This window comes from Heloderma suspectum, chromosome 9 (assembly GCF_057233095.1).
Source record: "Heloderma suspectum isolate Gila_16-S chromosome 9, 16-S_ref, whole genome shotgun sequence".
In the NCBI taxonomy this organism is placed as follows: Eukaryota; Metazoa; Chordata; class Lepidosauria; order Squamata; family Helodermatidae; genus Heloderma; species Heloderma suspectum.
The window spans coordinates 39,664,830-39,689,740 of record NC_139466.1 but is presented as its reverse complement, the minus strand read 5'-3'; the positions used below and the strand labels follow the sequence as shown (position 1 = coordinate 39,689,740).

Sequence of the window (24,911 nt, the reverse complement as noted above, 5' to 3'; positions counted from 1 at the left end):
ACCCTGGTCTTAAGCTGTAATCAGTTAAGTCACCTTTGGACCTTTGCAGGGTCATATTCACTGATTCTGTAAAGACGTTTTTCATGAGATGGATGTAGTATCATAGTTTATTATGCCAGCTAAAAAAGATCTCAAGCTTGCAGCTTTGTTACATGGTCAATCTGACACTGGGTTGCTGATCTACCAGCCTGCTACCCATCTTTCAGCTGGGCCCTACACACACAATTATTCATAAGACAGTCTGAGTGAAATCAATGAGTTTTCATTCCTTGGTAAATGTACATAGGGAACTGCAGCTTTTCTTGATCTGTCATTAGGATTAACTGCCTGTGGATTGGCACCCATATGCAGGGTTGTAAGTAGATAATTCTCTGCCCTCTGCAGGCTCCACAATCTGCAAAATGTTCAGTTTTTGAGCAAAAGTTACAACTGCAATTCCGTGGGGGTTTTGGCTCTGTGACCCATGTAAGAACTTTGAGGCAGCTGGGAAGTGGCCAGTTCACTCTCTCAGACTATCAAAACCACAAACAACTTCCTTCTTCAGCCCCTGCTATGCCTTCACCCACCCCCACAGCTGCAGTCTAGATGGCTGTATCTATTTCCCTCTCTCAGCTATGCCCCTGTCCATTAGGGTGGCCACTTACATACTGCCAAAAAGGAGGAAAATTGCATCACCCCAAAAAGAGGACAAAAGGGGACGCAGATTTGCACAACATTTGCAAATTCATTCATTCATTCATTCATTCATTCATTCATTCATTCATTATATTTCTATACCACCCCATAGCCAAAGCTCTTGGGCGGTTTACCAGAATTAAAAACCATTAAAAATACAAAATACAAAAAGACATATAAACAGCACACACAGAGACAACATATATCTAAAAACAATTTTCAAACCATCAACCAAAGACAATCCAGGTCCTGATTAAAAAAAAAAAAAATGCTGCCAAATGCCTGAGAGAAGAGGGCAGTTTTAACCTGGCACTGAAAAGATAACAATGTTGGCACTAGGCAGGCCTTGTCAGGGAGATAATCCCATAATTGGGGGGCCACCACTGAGAAGGCCCCCGCCCTTGTTGCCATCCTCTGAGCCTCCTTCAGAAGAGGCACCTGGAAGAGGGCCTTAGATGCAGGATGTAGTGTACAGGTGGGTTCATGCTAGGAGAGGTGCTCCATCAGGTATATGTATAAACATACGTTAATATGTATTTATAAATGCAAATTTAGGGGAAAACACTCTTTAATTTAATTGTTAAATACAAGCCAGTACATCTCACCCTAGTAGGGAAGACTGTGACCAGGTGACCTGGCTGTGTGTCTGCTCAGTCCGCTGTCCAGGTGCTGTAGATCAGCAAGTTCAAGGCCTCTGCTGCTCTCCTTTCTTATGTATCTTTAAACCGGATATGAAACCCTTCAAATAAGAGTCGATATTCAAATAGAGGACTGTTATCTGTAAAGTACGGCCACTGCTGGCTCCAGGGTTTTGAGGGCCCTTGGGCAAGACACCCTCCACGGGCCCCCTCCCTCAGTGAGTCTCTCTTTTCACTGCCATCTTCACCAGCTGCTCTTCCTCCTCATCCTCTTTCCCATAATTGTTGCCACTTGCTTGCTTGCCAGGTAGAGAGCAGGAAGGCCATGGCATCTCCTCCTCCTCCTCACCACCACCAATGTCTGAGCCAGAGCGAGAGGCAGGTGAGCAAGCAGGCTGCAAGTGTGAAGAGGAGGCGCAGGTCCAGGGGGCTCTTGTCAGTGGGTACCTGCTGGGGTGTGGGCCCTTGGCAGGCACCCAGCCTTGCCTCCCCTTAATACTGGCCCTGAGTAGGCTACATTACCACCCTACTGTCCATACAGCATCAGGTGCTCCCATACATCCCCTTTCGCCCCTGCCTGTTTCAGAGCACCAGAGAGGCACATGGGCCAAATTCAGCTGGGAAGTTGGATTTGCAGCCAAACCACCATCCCTTACAAAGCAGTGTCCTGGGCAGCCACATAAGCTTATTCAAGTGAGAAAGCAGAGCCTGTTTACTTCCTAAGAACCCCCGTAACATTTCTTTCTTTCTTTCTTTCTTTCTTTCTTTCTTTCTTTCTTTCTGTCTGTCTGTCTGTCTGTCTTTCTTTCTTTCTTTCTTTCTTTCTTTCTTTTTGCTTAGAAACAAGAAGCCATGCTGTGATATCCCACACTCAAGGGACTAGCTACATCATTCATCACATTTTCCGCTGAGATTATCAGTATTTGTTTGTATAGCACTTAAAATAAAAATAAGTGCTGCGCAGAAATGATTCATGTCAAGGCTATTCCTCTGTTACCACCCCCATGTTGCAATTCAAAGCTTTAAGCTTGCCAGTGATCCTGGAAACGTACGCTGTTGGGTTCTTTCCCTCGTCTTCCCCCGCTCCCACCCCCTGCACACAAAATCATACAAAACTTTTCTTCTGTACTTACACAGAAAATACATACATCAAACCCACCATTTATAAGCCATCAACCTATCCGCAACATAGAATTAACACTTCCTCTCACATTGCTGTTGAGTTAGATTTGATCTCCCCTTGACCCCGACACCCCAGTTGTACTAATGCTCACTAGTGATATTATGGAATCTGAGAATAAAGGGTGTGTGCATGTGTGTGTGTGTGTGTGTGTGTGTGAGAGAGAGAGAGAGAGAGAGAGAGAGAGAGAGAGAGAGAGATTGATTTCTGCGGTTTTTCCTTAGATCAATTGTGGACTGGATCCATGCCTTTCTGGAGTGTGGACTAATTGTAATGGATCCATTTCAATCTGCAGATATTCCTTGAAGTTCTCCGCCATATTTATGGGCAATTGGAGGAGGCCATATTTATGGGCAATTGGAGGAATGCTGCCATGAACCACATTTCACATTAGGGATACTTGTAGACTCTTGGGAAGGTGAAGCAGCATTCAGAAGCATCGGGGTGGGGGGGAATGGGGATGGACACAAACCTGCAAAATGGCCACCTCCCACAAACACATACCACAACCCCTTCCTGTACATTCAATCTCCTGAGTCATGAAAGAAAAGTTTCTTCTTTAATTATCAAATTATATTTTCTACGTTTCTGAAATTACACACGTGCCACACTGGGGCTTTTTTTGTTGTTCAGTCATTCAGTCGTGTCTGACTCTTCGTGACCCCATTGACCATAGCACGCCAGGCCTTCCTGTCCTGCGCACTCTCCCGGAGCGTGCTCAGGTTCATATTCATTGCATCGGTGATGCTATCTAGCCATCTCATCCTCTGCCGTCCCCTTCTCCTTTTGCCTTCAGTCTTTCCCAGCATCAGGGTCTTTTCCAGAGAGTTTTCTCTTCGCATTAGGTAGCCAAAATATTTGAGCTTCAGCTTCAGTATCTGTCCTTCCAATGAGCACTCAGGGTTGATTTCCTTTAGGATGGACTGATTTGACCTCCTTGCAGTCCAGGGGACTCGTAAGAGTCTTCTCCAGCACCACAGTTCGAAAGCATCAATTCTTCGGCGCTCAGCCTTCCTTATAGTCCAGCTCTCACAGCCATACATTACTACTGGGAAAACCATAGCTTTGATTAGACGGACCTTTGTCGGCAAGCTGATGTCTCTGCTTCTTACTATGCTGTCTAGGTTTGCCATAGCTTTCCTCCCAAGGAGCAAGCGTCTTTGAATTTCATGGCTACAGTCACCGTCTGTGGTGATCTTGGAGTCCAAGAAAGTAAAATCTGTCACTGCTTCCATTTCTTCCCCTTCTATATGCCAGGAAGTGATAGGGCCAGATGCCATGATCTTATTTTTTTAATGTTGAGTTTCAAACCAGCTTTTGCACTCTCCTCTTTCACCCTCAACAAGAGGCTCTTTAGATCCTCTTCACTTTCTGCCCTTAGGGTGGTATCGTCTGCATATCGGAGGTTGTTGATAATTCTCCCAGCAATCTTAATTCCGACCTGTGATTCCTCCAGCCTGGCATTTCTCATGATGTACTCTGCATATAAGTTAAATAAGCAGGGTGACAATATGCAGCCTTGTCGTACTCCTTTCCCAATTTTGAACCACTCGGTTGTTCCATGTCCAGTTCTTACTGTTGCTTCTTGACCCTCGTACAGGTTTCTCAGGAGACAGGTAAGGTGGTCTGGTACTCCCATCACTTTAAGAATTTGCCACAGTTTGTTGTGACCCACACAATCAAAGGCTTTAGCGTAGTCAATGAAGCAGAAATAGACGTTTTTCTGGAATTCTCTTGCTTTCTCCATGATGCAGCGAATGTTGGCGATTTGATCTCTAGTTCCTCTGCCTCTTCGAAACCCAGCTTGTACTTCCGGTAGTTCTCGGTTCGCATACTGCTGAAGCCTAGCTTGTAGGATTTTGAGCATCACCTTGCTGGCATGTGAAATGAGCGCAATTGTGCGGTAGTTTGAACACTCTTTGGTGTTGCCCTTCTTTGGAATTGGAATGTAAACGGACCTTTTCCAGTCTTGCGGCCATTGCTGAGTGTTCCAAATTTGTTGGCATATTGAATGCAGCACTTTAACAGCATCATCTTTTAGGATTTTAAATAGCTCAGCTGGAATACTGTCATCTCCGCTAGCTTTGTTGTTAGTAATGCTTCCTAAGGCCCACTTGACTTCACTCTCGAGGATGTCCGGCTCAAGTTCAGTGACTGCACTATCATAGCTATCAGGGACATTCAGATCTTTCCTGTATAGTTCTTCTGTGTATTCTTTCCACCTCTTCTTAATCTCATCTGCTTCTGTGAGGTCCCTGCCTTCTTTGTCCTTTATTATGCCCGTCTTTGCACAAAACGTTCCCTTGAGATCTCCAATTTTCTTGAAGAGATCTCTAGTCTTTCCCATTCTGTTGTTTTCCTCGATTTCCTTGCATTGTTCATTTAAGAAGGCCTTCTTGTCTCTCCTTGCTATTCTCTGGAACTCTGCATTCAGTTGGATATATCTTCCCCTTTCTCCCTTGCTTTTTGCTTCCCTTCTTTCCTCAGCTACTTGTAAAGCCTCCTCAGACAGCCACTTGGCTTTCTTGCATTTCTTTTTCTTTGGGATGGATTGAGTTGCTGCCTCCTGAACAATGTTACGGACCTCCATCCATAGTTCCTCAGGCACTCTGTCTATCAGGTCTAATCCCTGAAATCTATTCCTCACCTCCACTGTATATTCATAAGGGATATGATTTAGGTCATACCTGAATGGTTTAGTAGTTTTTCCTACGTTCTTCAATTTCAGCCAAAATTTTGCAAGAAGCAGCTCATGATCTGAGCCACAGTCAGCTCCAGGTCTCGTTTTGACTGACTGTATAAAGCTTCTCCATCTTTGGCTGCAAAGGACATAATCAATCTGATTTCGATATTGACCATTTGGTGATGTCCATGTGTAGAGTCGTCTCTTGTGCTGTTGGAAAAGAGTGTTTGCTATGATCAGCGTGTTCTCTTGGCAAAACTCTATTAGCTTTTGTCCTGCTTCATTTTGTACGCCAAGGCCATGCCTGCCTGTTATCCCGGTGATTTCTTGACTTCCTACTTTAGCATTCCAGTCCCCTATGATGAAGAGGACATCTTTTTTTGGTGTTAGTTCTAGAAGGTGTTGGAGGTCTTCATAGAACCGATCAACCTCAGCTTCTTCGGCATCAGTGGTTGGGGCATAGACTTGAATTACTGTGATGTTGAATGGTTTGCCTTGGATTCGTACTGAGATCATTCTGTCATTTTTAAGATTGTACTCCAGTACTGCTTTTCCCACCCTTTTGTTGACTATGAGTGCTACTCCATTTCTTCTAAGGGATTCTTGGCCACAATAGTAGATATGATGGTCACCTGAATTAAATTCGCCCATTCCTGTCCATTTTAGTTCGCTGATTCCCAAGATGTCGATGTTCAATCTTGCCATCTCATGTTTGATCACCTCCAGCTTACCTTGATTCATTGATCTAACATTCCAGTTTCCTAAACAATATTGTTCTTTACAGATTCGGATTTTCTTTTCACCAGCAGACACATCCACAGCTGAGTGTCCTTTCGGCTTTGGCCCAGCCGCTTCACTCTTTCTGGCGCTACTTGGAAATACCCTCTGCTCTTCCCCAGTAGTATATTGGACACCTTCCGACTTGAGGGGCTCATCTTCCGGCGTCATATCTTTTAGCCTTGTGATACGTTCCATGGGGTTTTCTTGGCAAGAATACTGGAATGGTTGCCATTTCCTTCTCCAGTGGACCACATTTTGTCAGAACTCTCTGCCATGACCTGTCCGTCTTGGGTGGCCCTGCATGGCATAGCTTATGGCTTCACTGAGTTACGCAAGCCCCTTCGCCACAACAAGGCACTGATCCCAAACACACATATATTTTCTGCTATTTTGTTTAACATAATATCAAGCCTGAACAACAGACCTACAAAGCTTCTCGACTATTCAGACAATGGACCGGTTTGCATGTGCCACAGCCCACCATGGTTTAAACGGTGGCTGGTAGGTAAATCCTACCAGCACTGGCTCTCACTGTCCCTGGGATCAATGTCCCTGATTATTATGGTGCTTTCTCCCTCTGTCCCTCCCTCCTGCCCATGCACAAGGAACTCTGGGACATAGTTCTTGAGAGAGCATGTCAAACAGGGAAGCACAGATCACCCTTCCTCTTAAACTGCAACTGCTAGTTTAACTGCACACACACACTGTTTCTGTTCTAGAGAAGGGTTTGGGCCAGCAACCCACTGTTCAGAGTATTACTTGTTCTGCTTTAACACTGCTTCTGACTGGCTCCATCAAATCTCACATAGATAGGTACACAGATACAGAGAAATAAGTTTTTTTATAAATATCCTCAAACATGGATCTACAATTTAGCCTCATTCCCCCCCCCCTCATTATAATGGGGTTGCATCCAGGGCTTGCCCAACCAGTAAAGCATATCCTGCCCCCTCAATGCTTGGGCCCTGTGCTGAGGACCTAAAATATGTGGTTGTACCATTGCCATGTGGTTGTACCAAAGCCTCCCTGCCACCTTCCTCATCTCTGCAAGAACAGGCTGCAGAGAGACCTGAGCAAATTCCCAATGATGCCACTTCCAAACATGGCTAATTTAAAACTGGATTAATTAATTTTGAATGCCTAGAAGATGTCCTAAAATTAATCAGTTTGAATTGAACCCATTCTCAATCAGGTGTTGGGGGAGTTATGTCCACCTCTAATGAACCCCCAGTCTGATGTGATACAGTCCACAATTCGACTATCTCAGCTTGCTGTTTCATTTTGTGTTGTATGTCGATTGGCACTATTATAGAGAAAGGCCTGAGAGGGGGACTCTGATGTAGTTACATCTCAGAAGCTAAGTGGCTCTGGGCCCCACCACAAACAGCTTGGCTAAGAATCCCACATATTCCCATTTGGAGCAACTTGGAAGAGGAGGGGGATATATGAATGCAACAGATAAATGTGTCCCAATGAACAAAAATACCATACCCAAAATAGACACATCTGCTTAGAAATGAAAAATATTCCAAGGGCTAAAAGGTTAGATGATTCTCTTGGATTCTTTTCATGAACTAACTCAAAAACTATGTTTACAATGGATCATGGGGTGACATCATTGTTTACGTTCACTTGAATGCCTTTTGGTTGTAATAGTAGAAAAGATGCCTAAGCCAGCCAAATCCTTTCTCCCCTTACCAATGCCATGCCCAGATAAAGCCATTTAAGTCCCAGATTTTTCAAATCTCTCTCTCTCTCTCTCTCTGTCTCTCTCTGTCTCTCACACACACACACACACACACACGCACGTGTGATTCAGACAAAGTTATCCCAAGACTTAACTCTCACTCCTGAAATCAACACGGTTTAGGGCTACTTCATGTATTACAATTGCTGCAAAAAAAACGCCAGTGTCCTTGGCCAAATTTCAAAAGCAATCAGTTCAGACCCTGGCAAGGCAGATCTGTCCATTCTGTGGCAGCCCACAGGTGGGGAGGAAGATGAAGAGTGGGGGGAACGGTCCTACCCACTTTTGACTCAAGGATTAGGGTGGCCACTTGTGAATCAACAAATCCAAATCTGGCCCAGCTAGAGGGTCCCAGTCCAGCCCCCTGAGATTCCCAAATGGCCATGCCCCTTTCCCCTCACCCCCCCCCGAATTGCCAATTATTTGGTGGTTTCCTGGAATTTCTGCATTCTTTCCTATTCTAAAATGTTGGAATACCTCTCCAAAGGCTTTAGGCTAAAATATACTCATATTCTGATCCCACCCTTCTTGCCTTTGGCCCATTGCATTGCAGCCCTGGAGAGCTTCTCTGAAATTGAATTTGTCCCTTTGGCTGAAAGAAGTTCAACATCCCTGCACTAAGGTCTTCTGACAGTGAAAAGATGTAGCTCAGTGGCAGAGCCCCTGCTTTGCACGCAGAAAGGCACAGGTTCAATCCCCAGCATCCCATTGTAGGGCTGGGAAAAACTCCTGAGCTGCGGCCCGTCAGCATGGACAATCCTGAGCTAAATGGCCCAGTGGTGAGAATCAGTACAAGGTGCATCTGGCAGGGATGCATGAGAGGACTTTTGTGTTGTGGTACCCAGACTAGAACTCCCTGCCCGGCTGGAAAGTCCATTTATCTTCTTGCCAACATTCTGCTATCGATCAAAGCCTCCTCTTTTCCGACAGGCTTTTGATTTACCTTCTGTTTGTTGTTTGTGATGTACTGACTGGCTTTTTTTTTTTGCTGTTTCTAATCTGCTGCTTTCTGTGTATTTTGAAACTATTGATCAGTATTGTTACTGTATATTTTTTTCCCAGTTGCATAAACTGCCTTGAGCGCTTACATTTTTGGAAATGGAAAGGAATATCGTTATTGTAATTGTGGAAAAATGCTGTGTAGACCGCCGTTTATATTTTGTTATGTTTAAATACTTTGGGTGACCTCTAGGCTATAAAGTATTTGAGTAGGCCGGAGGCCTAGCTTTGTTAGTGTGAATGGGCCTGAAACAGTTGTGGTTGCCTTGGTTATAGTAGCATATGAAGGGAGGCTTTAGAGGCAGAAGGAACCTTTATTTTGATTGGTCAGGTGGGTCGACAAAGATGATTGGCAGTTAGTAGTTCCATTGGCCAGGAGATTTAAATGTCAGGGAGAAATCTATTAGAGACAGTCAGGGCCTTTGGAGAGCGGGTGACAAAAAACTAGAGTTACTGGTGGTTAGCTGAAGGGAACAGTGCTCAGCAGGATGGCCACGTGCAAATGGCCAAAGAAGAGGACACCTATTTGCATAAAACTTGCATATACCAATTTGTATATATAGATGCAAATTTAGAAATATTCTAATTTAAATAGAAATAGAATACACTTTGCCATCATGTGGAAGATTGCGAGCAGGTGATGTCCTGTGAGCTTGCTCAGTCTGCTGTCCAGGTGCTGTGGATGGGCAGCTTCAAGGCCCAGCTCTCCCTTCTGATGGTTCTTTATCTGTATACTGGACCTGGATTGCACAGCCCTTCAAACAGCGGATACCTTCAAAGTCGAGGATGGTCCTCTGTTTGAAAGGCTATTTGGCAGCCTTTCAAATAGAGGACTGTCTCTCCTCTGTAAAAGAGGACACATGGCCACTCTAGCTGGGAAAAGAGAAAGCCAGTCTGACATAACTATTCTAGAGGGAGACCTATAGCTGGTGGCTGTGGAGAGAAGGAGGCCTGGTGGGGAAGTGGTGATGGTCCACATGGCAGCAGAGCTCAGCACAAGGGGATTCAATCAGAGGTCCAGCCAGAAGGAGCTTCAGCAAGTGTTCCCTGATACATTGTCATCATCCCCCAAATTGGAGGCAACAGGACGGACTGAAGGCAGAGGAAGACTGCTGTACAGCATCCATTCCTGGTTGCGAAGGATTGGCTGGGGTGGGGTTTAGGGGAACTGGATCTGGAGGGAAAGCTATTGACTGGGTTCGCACGATCATGGGGGGCAGGGAATAAGCCATGGTGGCTTATTTCACCCTCCCTGTGTGCCATGTGGATTTACATAATTAACCTTGTCAGCATGGCTTGCTGTGTCATATGAACCTGGTGAGGGTGGCTTGTTGCAGTGGGTAACAAGCCACCCAGAATCATGGCCTATGGTAGGATTCTGGGTGGCTTGTTACCCACAGCTGTGCCAGTGAGGGCAATTATGCAAATCCCCCCAGCATGCAACAGGCATACCTGGAAGGGAAAATAAGCCACCGTGGTTTATTTCCCCCTCTGTGATCATGTGAACCAGTCCATTCAGAACTTATTAGCAGGGAAGATTCTCTTATTAGGTATGGTAACTAAGGCTATTTAATTTAAGTACATCTAAGCATTCCCATCCTATAATTTGAATAATACTCTATCCGTTTGTGTATGTAAACACTTTAATAAACACACTATATCTAGTGCTGGTGCCCATCTCATATCTAAACCTCTTATATGAAACTACTAGAAGGGTTTAAAGTGTTCCAAGAGAATTGGTAGCAACTGAAAAGGGCCAGTTTGTGGAATGCTTACTTATAGTGGCAGGGGATTCCTGAAATATAAAACTTTCTAAAAATAAACATGTTTTTTAAAGAGAAGACAAATGGGACAAAGGAGTGGTTTTGCCCATAGTAATAAACTAACAAATAATGTGTAGACTGGCTCTTATGTTCATGCCAGGAGCTGATTTAAAGGAAAGCAAACTGAAGCCTCATATCTGAAAATTCCCCTTTATAGCAGCACAGCAGCTTATAGGATCATGCTGTACAATTTGGGGGGGGGGGCAAATATCCCAGGTTTCATTTTTTCCACCCAAGAAACACCAATAGTTTTAATCATAACTTTGCGTTAGAAGTCTTAGCAATGCATCAGGCTTTTGAGATGAAACAAACAAACTGGACAGGTAATGGCAGGTCAGGTTTCCTTGACCTTCAAATCTAGAACAATTCCAGTGATCCTGCAAACTCCTCTCTCCACTTCCTTGGTAATATTGTTCCCACACTTAAGAAAAACACAGGAAGATCTAAGGAAACCTATGTGGAAACACACAAGACAAAGGCACAGGATCTGAAAATAGAAAAGGAGTCCATACATTTCCTTTACATACAGCAGCCGAATCCAGATTCCTGCAAAATCTTTGGGGCCATATGCTTTTGCCATTCCCCATACGCCATGAAAGGAAATGGAGCTGGGGCCATTCTTTTATCAGCTAAGTGCTTAGACAATCCTGTTTTCTTTCCCTCTAGACCAAAACTTTCACAAACCCCTTTGCAATGCTAAAAGCTTTGCTGCTTCAGATCCACAGCAAAACCTCTTCACATCTGTTCTGTGCATACCCCATCAGCTAACTATGAATCTCTTTGTGTTGTGGGGCATTAAAGGAACACCAAAAAAATTACATCTCATAAAATTTAGCAGAGAAGGTAGGGCTGCAGTATAACCCTGAGCAGAAAATCAAGGGGGATTCAGGAACATTGTCTTTCCACATCCCCATGAACCAACTTCCATTTTGACCTGGAGGTCAAAACTCTGTAGGTCTCCATAGGCAATATAGAACTAATTTTGCCACATAGCCATCTTTACAGAGGATGGTCCAATATTTTAAGGACTGTCCAAGTCCAGTTTAAAGATGAAGAACCATAAAAAGGGAGAGCAGGCAGGGGCTCTGAAGTTGCCCATCAGCGGTTTATACCTGGACAGCAGGCTGAGCAGGTAGGCACATAAAGGTTACCTGGTTCTTCCCCACTATGGTGAGATCTATTAAATTGTTAAAAAATATAGTCAAGAGGGCGCTGTTGCACACATATCCTGCTTGTGGGTTCCTGGTCGACAGCTGGTTGGCCACTGTGTGAACAGAATGCTGGACTAGATGGACCTTTGGTCTGATCCAGCAGGGCTCTTCTTATGTTCTTACAGTCATTATTTCTAAATTGGCAACTATACATATAAACTAGCATATGTACATTTTATGCCAATGTATGTATGGCCTCTTTTGTCCTCTTTTGTCCTTTCTTTTTGGAAAGGAACACCATTTGGACACCCTACACAAAACTGGAGCATCCCTCCAACCTAAATTAAACAGAGTTGGCACCTGGAAGCCCAAGCTGGCCCTCAGCAGAGCTCCTGATCCCAAGACCTCATTAAGTACCTTAGCAGCTTTATCCCATTAGAGCCATGATATGGGCAATGACCAACTCAATCCAGTCTCCCCAGCCCCCCAATGTGAACAGCATCTCAGAGGCTCTGTTCAGCCCTTTTTTTGCACTTCAGTCAACAAGATGAGGTATTTAAAGAAAAGACTATATTGCTACCCCCATAGTGGGAGTGGGGGGAGAGGCCAAAATGAGGAAGAATGGGAAAGCTCTACAAAGCCTCCATTGCTGTTCATGCTGTGGGGATAGAATATTTACAGAAACCCTTTGCCTCTTCTCAGTTCACATGGAAATAGGTTGATGGCCCTTCAACCCTTGTTCAATTCAAAATGTGGGTTCTGTTTTTTTGTTGGTTTTTTATGGTTGCCGACCAGGGAAATAGAGGATTTTATAATACAGACTTCAGAATAGATCCAGAGGGCCAAAACTGATGACCCCCTCCTGAGAAGCATGACAGCTGCATTGTGGAAAGGCCACTGTGAGGATCACTGTACAGAGGGGTGTATTAGAAAAATGCTAGAAAGGTCAGTGATGCTGGAAACAGAAATTGTATATATTTGCACCCATTTGTGGCACAATTTATTCTTCCTCTGCTAAACAGGGAGGGGGAAGCAAAGAGCCATGGAGGGGCTAGAAGAAATTCAATTCAAGAGCCACCCCACCTCATGCTTGGATCTTGGACCTCAGCAGGCATGCAACTCACATGCTCAAATATCAGGTTTTTTGTGCTTGGGCAGAATATGGGAGTACACCTGATCCTGGGTTTACTACTGTGGCTTTGCAAAAGATGCATATATTTATTTATTTAAAACATTTCTATCTGCCTTCCCATTTTTTAAAATAATGTGTTCATGATGGTTTACAAAATTAGTGAATAAAATAGCACAATAAAAGCAATACAAATGTAATTTACTTAGGGGTGCAATCCTATGCATGTTTAGACAGAAAGAAGTCCAACAATTCCGAGCGTGCCCCAGCCAGCCATGCAGCTGGAGGAATGCCGGGAGTTGTAGTACCTTTTTCTGTCTAAATATGCATAGGATTGTACCCTAACAAAATAAAAGATAAAAGAGCAGGCAAGCCTCACTCAGATAAAACAGATGGAGATTAAAGTTTAGCAGGTCAGCAGATCACCTGCCTGTCAAAACAGAGAAGGCTATCAAAGAATGTGTGAGGTGGGCTCCTGGGGGAGGAGGGGTTGTTCATATAGTCTAGGCCTGGGGTGGGGAACCTCTTTCAGTCTGAAGGCTGAATTTCATATGAGTGAAGCTCTCAGGGGCCGCATTCCAGTGATGGGCAGAGCCCAATGCAAAGGGGGTGGGACTGAATGCAAAAGGCGGTGTGGCCAAAAGTTCTGGCTGTATGGCCAAAAGTTCAAGTGCCAGGTTCACCTGGCACCTACGTTACATTCCTTTCGGCACCAGATGAAGACCTTTTTATTTTCCCAGCATTTTAGCATTCCAGTGTTTTAGCTCTGCCCTTTTAATTCTCTGCATTGCTGCTAGGTTTATTCTGGTTGTACTTCTATATTGTAGTTTTAAGCTTTCATATTTTATATTGTTTTATGCTGTACTTTGTGGTTTTAATTTTTGTGAACCGCCCAGAGAGCTTTGGCTATTGGGTGGCATAGAAATAGATAGATAGATAGATAGATAGATAGATAGATAGATAGAGGTAAAGGTGTCCCCAGCCAGTCATGTCCAACTCTAGGGTGTGGTGCTCATCTCCATTTCTAAGCCGAAGAGCCAGTGCTGTCCGAAGACGCTGCCGTGGTCATGCGGCCGGCATGACTGAACACCGAGGTGCACGGAACGCTGTTACCTTTCCCGCCGAAGCGGTACCTATTTATCTACTTGCAATTTCTTGCTTTTGAACTGCTAGGTTGGCAGGAGATGGGACTGAAGACGGGAGCTCACTCCGTCACGCTGCTCTTGAGTCTCGAACAACCTTCCAGTCTGCAGGTCAGCATCTTAACCACTAAGCCGCTGCGGCCCAATAAAAATAGATAGATACCAGCATATTGAAACTTAAAGTCTTACAGCCAGGAACTACGCCTTAGGAGAGGCATTTCAAATGTTCAGAATGGTAGGGCCCCTCCAAACAGGGAGGGGCCGTAGCTCAGTGTGACAGAACACCTGCTTTGCATGCAGAAGGTTCCAGGTTTGATCCCCGGCTTCTCCAGGTAGGATGAGGAAAGAATCCTGCCTGAAACCTTGGAGAGCGGCTGTCGACAATACTGGCCTGGATGGGTCAATGGTCTGACCTAGTATAAGGCAGCATCCTATGCTCCTAATGGGGGAAAAGCTGCACAAAAACAGGAAACTACCAAACAGCTGGTGGTTGGGGGAAAGGGGGTGTGGCCATCTGGGAAACCCAGGGGGCTGGATTTGACCCCCAGGACCTGAGGTTCCCCACCCCTGATTGAGGCATTGTTCAGGTAAAATTTCTACATGCTACCCAAATTTCAAGTTTCTATCTCAAAATTGAAACTGGCCAATATTCATTCAGCCCAGCTCTGCCCAACACCTACAAATGAAAGAGATATACTGAGAAACAGCATTCCATAGGAAGCCATTGATGCTCTCTTGTTTATTTATTTATTTGTTTATGTTAAACAAATAAACAAATGTTTATAAACATTTAAACCCCACCTTTTTTCCTCCTTAAGGAACCCAAGGCGGCGTACATAATCTTCCTCCTCTCCATTTTATCCTCCCAACAACAACTCTGTGAGGTAGGTTGGGCTGAGAATCTGTGACTGGCCCAAAGTCACCCAGTGAGCTTCCATGGCCAAGTGGGGACTAGAACCCAGATCTTCCAACTCCCAGTCCAGCACTGTAGCCACTACACCACACTGTCTCTCAGTGTGTCTTCCGAATGACATTTGCCATCATAGCCTCTTTATGAACATCTCTGAACAGACATTTGGCTGTCCAGAGTGGAAGGTAGGACGCTTAACAGCTGAGGGAGATGGGAAGGAAGGATATGCCATGAGTCCTGCTCTAAAGACCAACTCCAGTCTCCTCTCCCTGAACTGTTTTTCAGCTGGTCATTATAAGAACTGCTATTTAACTGTAAGAATTGGTGCCCGAGTTTGCTTTTTTCTTCTTCCCATTCCCTTTTTCTTTTGCATCCTGTGTTTTAGGCTGTAAGTCTGGGGCTGTCTTGTTTTTAATTGATTGTACATAAGCTGCTCGGGGAGCCTGTTTGGTTGAAGAGCAGGCTCAAATGCTGTAAATGAATAGTAAATACATTAATTAGATGGCTCTTTGGCCTGATTCTGCTGTTCTTATAATATCTGTTATTAATGTCTTGCCTCAGCTGACTTGGCCACCCTGGCCCCTTCCCTCTTCATCGTAGCACAAATGGGCCTGGGATGAGTTTTTAACATGCCATCTGCCACACAAAAACATCTCCATATGGTTCACTCTGATATTGCCGCATTCCTTGCTAGCTTGTGCATTCTCCTGCCGCAGCAAACGCTCCCTTGGTAAACATGTGCTTATATGAAGTGGCATTTCCAGATAATAATCTGGACCAGCTGATTTTTGGCAGGTCTTGCTGTTTTCTGTGTTTGTCTGGCAGATAAATAAATAGGTAGTGGATAAAATATCTATCCAGCCAGTGAACAAGGAGTGTTTAGCCTACAGAGAGGAAGACAGTCTTATGCCAGGCTGCCAACTTGGCTAGAGTGGTTTGGATAGAGAGTTGGGCTCTTTGCCCAGTTTCTTCTCAAGAGCTGAAAGATGTTAGAACCAGCAAAAGGACAGCTTAACCCGCTGTCAGTCAATTCCTACAGGCTGCAACTGGGGTAAAAGCCGGATCTGTTGTTTCTTGAACTGTTTGGAGGTTTCGAACTGTTACATCGAATTGTTTTCCCATTCCATTTGCAAGAAGGAAAAATTGTGGCAGAAGGGGAAGCAATGCTTTCCATCTAACTTTTTACCTTCAGCTATTTTAGTAGCTTTGGGTAGCAATGCTATCCACACTTACTCGGGAGTAAGTTCCATTGAACTCAGTGGCACTTACTTCCAAGTAAACACACATAGGTTTGAAGTGACCGAATGTATTTTCTTGCGGTGCGGCTTGCATTAACACTTCCGTCTCCTTTACTGGCTATATTAAGATCATAGCTGCTCCTCCAGCCATTATTCATTGCTCTTTTGAACAGGATGCAACAGTGCAATTGCTGGGTGGAGGCAGGGGTTGTGATGGTCTGTTTTCATTGCCCTAACCAGCCATAGCGAATAAGAGGGAAGGTTAGGTTTCATGTGTTTTGAAGGGAAATCACACTCTGTAGCCAGGGTTTCCCTGCAAATTTTGGCATAACCTCTCAAGAACTGATGAATGGCAAAAGATAAGACTTGTGTTGTTTCAAATAAGAAGCGCATGGGACAAAAATGACTCTTAGCAAACCTGATGCATCATCCAGGGCCTATGGCAGCCTGTTCCCCAACCGCCCCTGACCCTTCTGACAATGTCAAAACTAAGGCTGCAGTCCTATGGAGATGTACTTGGGAATAAGTCTCATTGGGCTGAACGGGCCTTACTCCCAAGTGAATGTGCCCAGGTCTGGCTGCGTAGTTGCACAATGTTCTACACATTTGTAATAGTCTGAGGTTCAAGAGCAAGAGCAAGAGGGCTAGTATCAAAGCAGCATGGGTTGTTTGTTGTGGAAAGCCATACCCGAGTGCAAATGGACTGCTTGTTTGAATGCTCTCCCGTATTAGTAACTCCCTGCCTGTCAGAAGCTAGCATGCCAGGTCAAAGGATTCTCGGCTAGCATTTTTCCTGATATGCAAGTTCTCTGTGCAGGTAGTTAAAAAACAACCCCCTGTTTGTAGTCTGCAGTGAAACAATCCTTTGAGGGTCATACTCAAATTCTGAACCTGTGGACTGGCCCTTGTACACTCGACAAGACTCTAAAAGTCAAGCTACAACATTCAGCAAAATGGTTTGGTAGTCTCTTGCTGGACAGAACCATTTCAAAAAGCAGGCAGCAGGGGAGGGGGATCATGTGTTTTACGTAATGCCACTCCACATCAGTAACTGCCTATATGCATAAGTGATCGTTACAAATTAGCAGGGATGCCCAATGGACAGCTAGTGGTCTGGATGTGGCCGATGAAGCAATTTATCTGCTCCCCCTGACGCTTTCGTGTTCTAAGAAATAGAGGGATTCTACATTTTAACGTTACACCTCTCTTTGGAATTTGGCATTTAATGTATATATATGTCTATATGTATTAATGCTGTGCCTTGGTCTATGTGCTCCATTACAGTGATATCCTCTTGGGAGAGGTGCAAGAGTTGCAGGATAGAAGGTCCCAGGTTTACTCCACAGAGATACCAAGTTAAAAGGGAATCTTAGGGCCAAACTACATACTATATTAAATACATAGCACGCAGCTGATTCTCACCAATTTGTTTACCTCAGTGTAAACATGTTGGGTGATAACACAGACATCTTTGCAATGGGGAGCTGATTAAACATGTTACAAATGGCAGCTTTTAAGGTAATTACTACTGTCTGTACTTTTTTCATTTCAATTCCCTCTGACAACACAATTTAATCTCTCTGCCTCCCATCTCCCATTATGTTGTATATAAATCTGCCAATTTGAGGTTAACACTTCCTGCATCTGATGAAGAGGACAGTGCCCACGAAAGTTTATGCCAGAAGAAATTTGTTAGCTTTTAAGGTGCCACAACACTGTTTGTAGTTTTTGCTACAACAGACTAACATAGCTATCTCTCTAGAAATGGTTGCAATTTCTACTTATCAGGAACTCCAGAACAAGTCAGGACAATTAATTATGGTTTGAAGTTGGCTTTTGTGTACTAACCACAGTTTATCCAGGTTTGGACGTAAACTGGGGTTAGCTGAAAATGGAGGCAAATGCTTCTGATCTCCTTGCAGCTGCACTACAGAACGGAATGGGGGGTGCACAAGCCCGAGGCTCGTACATGTGATATTAAACTATGGTTTAGCATTAGGTATGAATGCAGCTAGGGGTGTATGAAACCCCGCTTACCTGGCTCCGCCGGGTTCCACGGGTGGGGGGAGGCGATCCGTTCCTCCCCCCCAGAATCCTGCCTGGCTGGCTCCGCTCCGCGGCCAGGCCGCAGAGCTGCCTGGCCAGGCCAACCCACAGCGGGGCCTCCAGCCGCTGCCAGGCTGGTGTGGACGCAAATGGCGTTCTGTGTAGGGGATGCCATTTGCATCCCTACGCCGGCCCATGATAAGCTACGTAAATATTTACGTAGCCTATCACGGCAAAAAAAAAAAAGGGACACAAATGGCATCCCCTATGCCATTTGCATTCCCGCTTTAGCCGTGATAGGCTACGTAAATATTTACGTAGCCTATCACAGCAAAAAAAAAGGGAACGCAAATGGCAGCAGCTACGGTGGCCACCATTTGCGTTCCCTTTTTTAGCTGTGATAGGCTACGTAAATATTTACATAGCCTATCACGGTGAAGAAGGGAATGCAAATGGCGGCCGCCGTAGCTGCTGCCATTTGCATTCCCTTTTTTTTGCCGTGATAAGCTACGTAAGTATTTACGTAGCCTATCACAGCCATTCGAAAGACGCACAAATGGCGGCTGCAGATGCAGCCACCATTCAAGGAGAACTGGAACAGCCAACCAAGGTAGGCTCCATTCCAGGCTCATTTCACGAGGTGGGGGGCTTCATTCCGCCATGGATTTCGGGGGGCCGAATGCGCTGGCATTCGGCCTCACTGAGATCCGTGGTGGAATTCTCTGCCATGCCTAAATGCAGCCATAGTCTGGCCCAGTCTAAGACATCTTCCTATGTTCCCACTTAGCATCTGCAAAAATGTTTCTAGCAGGAATCGCCATCTAGCGGCAGCCCCTGGAATTAATTTGTATATCTCAATACCTTCAATTCTATTTTGCTTCAAAGAGCGGGGAAGAAAAAGCATTGTAATTGGAACCATATCTAGTAAAATCCCAGCCAATTAAGTCAACAACATTTTTGAAATAGTTGTGTCTATAAAGGAAACCAAACTGAACCTTGCAACAGTTCAACGTTAGGCTGAACCCCCGCCCCACCCGCCCCAAGCCAATGCCTTCACTTCACACAAGTGCAACAACCCTTCTGCTCTCATTTGATCAAACCCTCAGAACATAAGCAGAGCTGCCCCCGCCAACCCCTCCTCAGCCCTCTGCTTTGATGAGCAGCAAACACATCTGTAAAACTAGTCTGCCATGTTGATCCAAACTGTCACCATCACCTTAAACACACCCTGAGTTGTTTTCATACATGAGTCTTCAATTGCCTTTCTGTCTCTTTCTCCTGCTATTTATGTGAATGTCTGGGGTTTTTGCTAACACAGAAGAGAAAATGAAGGAGAGGCATTTGTAATGCCAATTAGCATTTTGGTCAATGCACAGTTTTACATTCACATCAGAAACCAACTGAAGCAAGGGCTGCTTTAAGCCTAATATTGCCATTATACCAAGGCATGCTTTGATAAATTATGAGTGGGGGTTTCCATCTTTTTACACACCCACCTCCGTAAGTGAACACCCAAGATCTCTTCACATGGACTTCTTGATGTACGTTAACTCTACCCTTTTGTGTAGTCCATGAATGTTTATGGCATCATACAGCCTTCCCCAAGTCAGTGCCCTCCGAATGTTTTGGACTACAATTCTCATCACCTCAACCATTGGCCACACTGACTGGGTGCCATAAAACCCTTTTGCTGCAACATACGGACATGGCCACCCTGCTAGAAATGGCTAAAAGGGTGTATGCGTTACAGGTGGCATGAAGAGTCTAATCTGTATTAGCAATTGGAAGTAGAAAAGGAGAGGGTAGCTTTTTTAGCCCAAAGTAAAAGTGGTCTTGAGCCCATGTCCCCTTGTGAATACCAAATGGAGAGACCTTTGCAGGACAACTATTTCTAATGAAGGGTGCTTCTGAATGGATGCTTTTGAGTGCCAGACATTTCACAAGTCAAGCTGAGACTGTGGGGGAAAGCAGACTCAGAAGAGGTGTCACAATCCAAGCAAAGGATAAGCTAGGAACAGTGCTTACTTTCTAGGAAAAGAGGTGTTGGGACCCAAATCTGTCCAAAAACAAATGCCTCCAAATTTGGAAGCCCAGACACGCCACCTCCACCACTCCAATGTGATGCCCAGCACTCTGCACTTGCTCAGAGACACCTATCCTTACATCCTATATATATTGATCTATTCACTTGGGTATTTATTAGCCACCCTTCATCAAACAATATTGAGAGGGTGAACAATAAATATAACAAACGAGGGTCATACCGACACCAAATAATAACAGCATACAATCACAGGACAGCAATAAAAAGCAGCAAAACACAGTATGACAGATTGACCATCTACAAATTCCCAGGCAAGCACAACATTTTGCTGGTTGCGCCTCCACAGAGATGGTGTTCCACAAATGGGTTGCCAGAGGAGGCTCTTTCCCTAGTTGCTGTACAAGGAGCAGAACGGGCATTTGAGAAGAGTCCCCTCTGCAGATCTTAAGACACAGGCAGGCGGATCTAGGGAGAGGCTTTCCTTCAGGTATTAGGGTCCATTAAAGACAGATGCTGTGGCCAAGCCGTGGAGAGTCCTCACACAAGCTAAGGATCGTTGCATAATGTTGTACTTCCTTCCTGTGAATACTTCTTCCCATACAAATAAGGATCGCTTTAGATCAGCCTACCCCAACATGTTGCCCTCCAGATGTTTTGGACAACAACTTCCAGGATTCTGGATTGGCTGGGGCTGATGGAAGGTGAAGCCCAAAACATCTGGAGGGCACCAGGTTAAGGAGCGCTGCTTCAAATGTTCTTCAGGAAGCCCCACAAGCAGATGTATGAGTGACATGCGGATCTGCTTCTCTGCCACCAGTGTAACATCCACAGAAGAAACCTTCCCCTTCAACAAGATACATGGGCTGCAGGCACCAAATTCAGATCCAGTCCTGAAGAGGACACAAGATGTCCCCTTCAGATGGTACACCACAGGTGCAAAACATGGACATGTATGGGGAGGGTTCATTCACATGATCAGTGGGGGATACGGACTGACTGTAGGATGACGGGATGATTTGCATGCTTGAATGAGCCATCCCCGATCAAACACAGGTACAACTTTCAGATGATCTGGAATAAGCTCAGTGCAACACTTCACATTTTGGTTGAGAACCGTCAGGTGCTGTTGTATAATCATAGGGTGCAGAAGCCTGTGTGAACATGCACAAACACCTTCTACATCTGTTCTTCCGCAATTGCTCTTAACTCTGCTCTGCAACAACAGAAGTAACTGTGAATGACCTTAAAAGAAGCACCTGCTTCAGGCAACTGGGAGAAAAACTGCCTCGGGGAAGAGCGACTGGTTAGTACTGGAGGGTGGCAGCCCTGCCATTGCTTCATGTTGTGCCGCCGCCGCTGATCCGGCAAGTCAGTTTGGCCTAGTAGCAGCAGCCACCAGCATCAGGGCATTGAACAAGCTCCCAGTGTCGCATGCGATTGTCATGGGTTCACCATGCTGATTTAGTGCAGCTTTCACTGGAAGTGCTCTAAAGGCTGGCTCATGCATGTGCATCCACCACCACTTGATGACTGCAGCATGAATGAGCTACCACAGACAGAAAACCACATCACCCAGATTCACTTCAAATGCAGCATCTTTCTCTCTCTCTCTCTCTCTCTCAGACAGTTGACACAGTACACTCCAATTCTCTCCATTTTCTGGCATCTGATCCTGATAAAGCACAGTCCCTATTTTGCCTTGTGGGGAGATTGTGGGGATCCTTTTAAAAAAAAAGTGTATGTGTGCATACATACATCTCAGAATCCTTCATATTTCAGCCCCATCTTTTGGGTCTCTAGAAATTAAGTCTCTTTCTCTCTGTATACATGTAAGCGCACGCACTGGGAACGCTAGTGCACTGCTTCCCTTCTATGCTTTATTCATAACCACCTCTCTCCCTAAGTGAATGGCCGGAGCTCAATGGTAGTCATGCTCAACATTCAGAAGGTCCCAGATCATTCCCTGGCATTTCTGGTGAAGAGAATCAGGCGGGAGGTGTTAGGAAAGCCTCTGTCTGCCTGAAATCCTGGAGAACACAACACCAGGCTTGATGAGCAAATAGTCTGACCTAGGATAAGGCAGCTTCCTATGTATGTATTTGAATGGTAGCTGTCCTCTAAACAATATGGTCAGATTGATTGTGGGATTAAGTATTCTCTTTCAGAACTGTTTTGTTCACTCTACCATCACAACGTGTTTCAGAAGCCAGTGCAGGCAAGGGAGAGAAAATCAAGAGACTACAAGGCAGAGAAGCAAAGACACAGGAGAGCAGCTGTCACCACTGTATCATTTGGGGAGGGATCGCAAGCAGGGATCCTTGTGGGGAGAAGGGAGGTGTCACAAGTGCCTACGGGTGTCCCCATTTTCATTTGCCAAATGTTGGAAGTTGCACATTGTCAAGTGTGGAAGTATCCAGTGACTAGGTATCAGTGCATGCCAACATTCATCAACCTGGTGCCCTCCAGATGTGTTGGACTCCAGCTGGCTTGGAATGATTGGAGTTGCAGTCCATTAAGAACCCAAGAAGCTGCCTTAAATGAGGTCAAACTATCTCCCACCAACCCCAATATTGTCTCCTCCAACTACCAGTGGCTTTCCAGGGTCTAAGGTAGAAAGGGGTCTTTCCCCACACCAGCTCCCTGATCCTTTTAACTGGAGATGCTGGAAGTTGAACCCAGGCTCATCATCTTCAAACAAAACATGCACTCTGCCATAAGTGCAGGGATGTGTCAGCGAGCCTCAGGTGTTTGCATTCACGGAAGAGAAAGAAAGTAGGCGAAACAGAGACAGAGAGCAAGGACAAACACATGGAATATTTGTTCACTCCTTTTATCCAGTAATCTCCCTGACAGTGTATGTTTTGGCCCAGTGGGCATGCCTTTAAGCCAGGCTAAAAAACCTCGGAGCTGAAAACAAAGGCCACATTTTCTAAGGAGCATCAACCAAGATCAACAAATTGCAAGCAGCTGATGGATTTTGCACAGTGCCAATCCCACCCAGGGGTTTCCTTCAGTCCAAATCCTCCCCGTCCTCAGCTAACACCACCAGGACAAGTTGGGCTGGCTGCCGTCCTGAAAGACCTCCTTGCGAGGGTGACCGCCACGGTATGGCGAAGACGGTGGCGCTTAGTGGATGGAAGAAGAGAAGATGCACAGGCGCTTCTACAGAGATGCCCCAGAATGGAAAGCCAGGTCCCCAGAAAAGCTGAGGCTGAACTCGAGGGAAGCAAGCCAAGCCCCTGGAAGGCATCAGTCGACGTGGAGCGAGCAACTGTGCTTACCTTGCCGCCACAGCAGTCCATGCAGGAGGAAAAGAGCCAGGGAGGTCTTGAGGCTTGGGGTCATTTTCTGGTGCTCCCGGGGCATGTCCTCCACCAGCCCGCCGCCAGGAAGGCGCTGCGCTAGCCAAGGATGCCCTCTTGCGCCCCGGACACGCGGCAAGGCTGGCGGGCTGGCGGGCTGGCGTGGGGAGACAGGCGGGCGTCCAGCGCTTCCTCACTTGTCGCTCCGCTGACCGCTGGAAAAGTTTCTCCCTTTTCTGTCTCCTTGTGATGCGAGGTTGGCTTGTCCTTCCTTTGCTGCCTTCTGATCCCTTTCTTACCTGGAGGGTTTTTGTTTGGGGGAGGGAGTGTTCGCTTGGATCGCGCAAGAACAGAGCTCACGAGCAGCGTTTTTTAAAAAGGAGACAAGCACCCGCCACCCCGAGAGGGGCAGCGAGCGAGCGAGCGAGAGAGAGAAGTTCGCAAAAGCCCCAGCAGTCCCCTTCCGGACCACCGGGCTGCCGCGGCTGCTGTTTGGGAGCAAGAGCGGCGGACCTCCGCGGGTCCGGGCGGGCGCAGGTGCGGCTGCTGCTGCTGCTGCTGTCGGGGAACCGAAGTTAGACGCGTCCAAACTTGCTCAGGCTTTTCAAGGGAGGGGGAGGATGGGGGGGGGGAGGATGGGGGGGGGGAGAAGATCAGCAAAGCACCACCACGACCACTCCCCGGGCATCCACAGGGATCCCACGATGGGAACCCCACAGAGCCAGCACGAGGAGACCGGCTGCGCCGCTGCTTCCCAAGGTCTGGGGCTTGTCCGGGGCAGATCAGAGAGTGTAGGTATTCTCTCTCTCTCTCTCTCTCCCTCTCCCTCCCTCCCAGATGGATTTACTTTTGCTGGGATGTTTGATGCGAGCTTGGAATTCTTTATAGCGAAAGAAAAGGAGGAAGGAGAGACGTCAGCAGCAAAAGTCAGAGAGAGAGAGAGAGAGAGAGAGAGAGAGAGTCGGTCGGTCAGTCAGTCAGTCAGTCAGAAGTGCCCCCCCCCCCGCCCCAGTGTCACTTTTCTTCTGTTTCTTCCTGTTGCTCAGATTTGGGCAATATTTGCCCTCTTCCCCCGTACACAACACATATATACACGCATTCATTCACACACACACACACACACACACACACACACACAATATCTCTACCTATCTAGATATCCTTTCGTTGGCTTACAATGTTCAAAGAGAGAGCAGCAGGTGGTAAAAAACAATCCCAAAGGGACACCGCAGGAGGAGGGAAGCAGCGATGTAGAGCCTTGAATTACTGGTCAAGCCAAACATTTCTTTAAAGAAGGCGCCAGCAGCTACCTCTCTTTTTTTCTTACTCAAAAGTAAACGTGGGGTACCTGATCTGGACATAGAGAGGTTTGAACCCTTTGCCCCACCCCCCGCAGCACTCCTAATCTGGCTCCAGCCCCTGTG

The 24,911-nt window shown here is 45.9% G+C and overlaps 1 protein-coding gene across 1 annotated transcript in view; it reads right to left on the bottom strand.

The window, feature by feature from the left end:
* The window catches only part of LOC146338631 (vascular endothelial growth factor receptor kdr-like), a 292,764-nt gene extending 268,421 nt beyond the window's left edge, over positions 1-24,343 (bottom strand). Inside the window, exon 1 of the mRNA XM_084814171.1 lies at positions 23,467-24,343. Within this exon, the coding sequence (XP_084670297.1) occupies positions 23,467-23,551 (85 nt within the window). The 5' untranslated portion in view covers positions 23,552-24,343. The remainder of the gene's footprint in view (positions 1-23,466) is intronic.
* Positions 24,344-24,911: the final 568 nt, after the last annotated feature.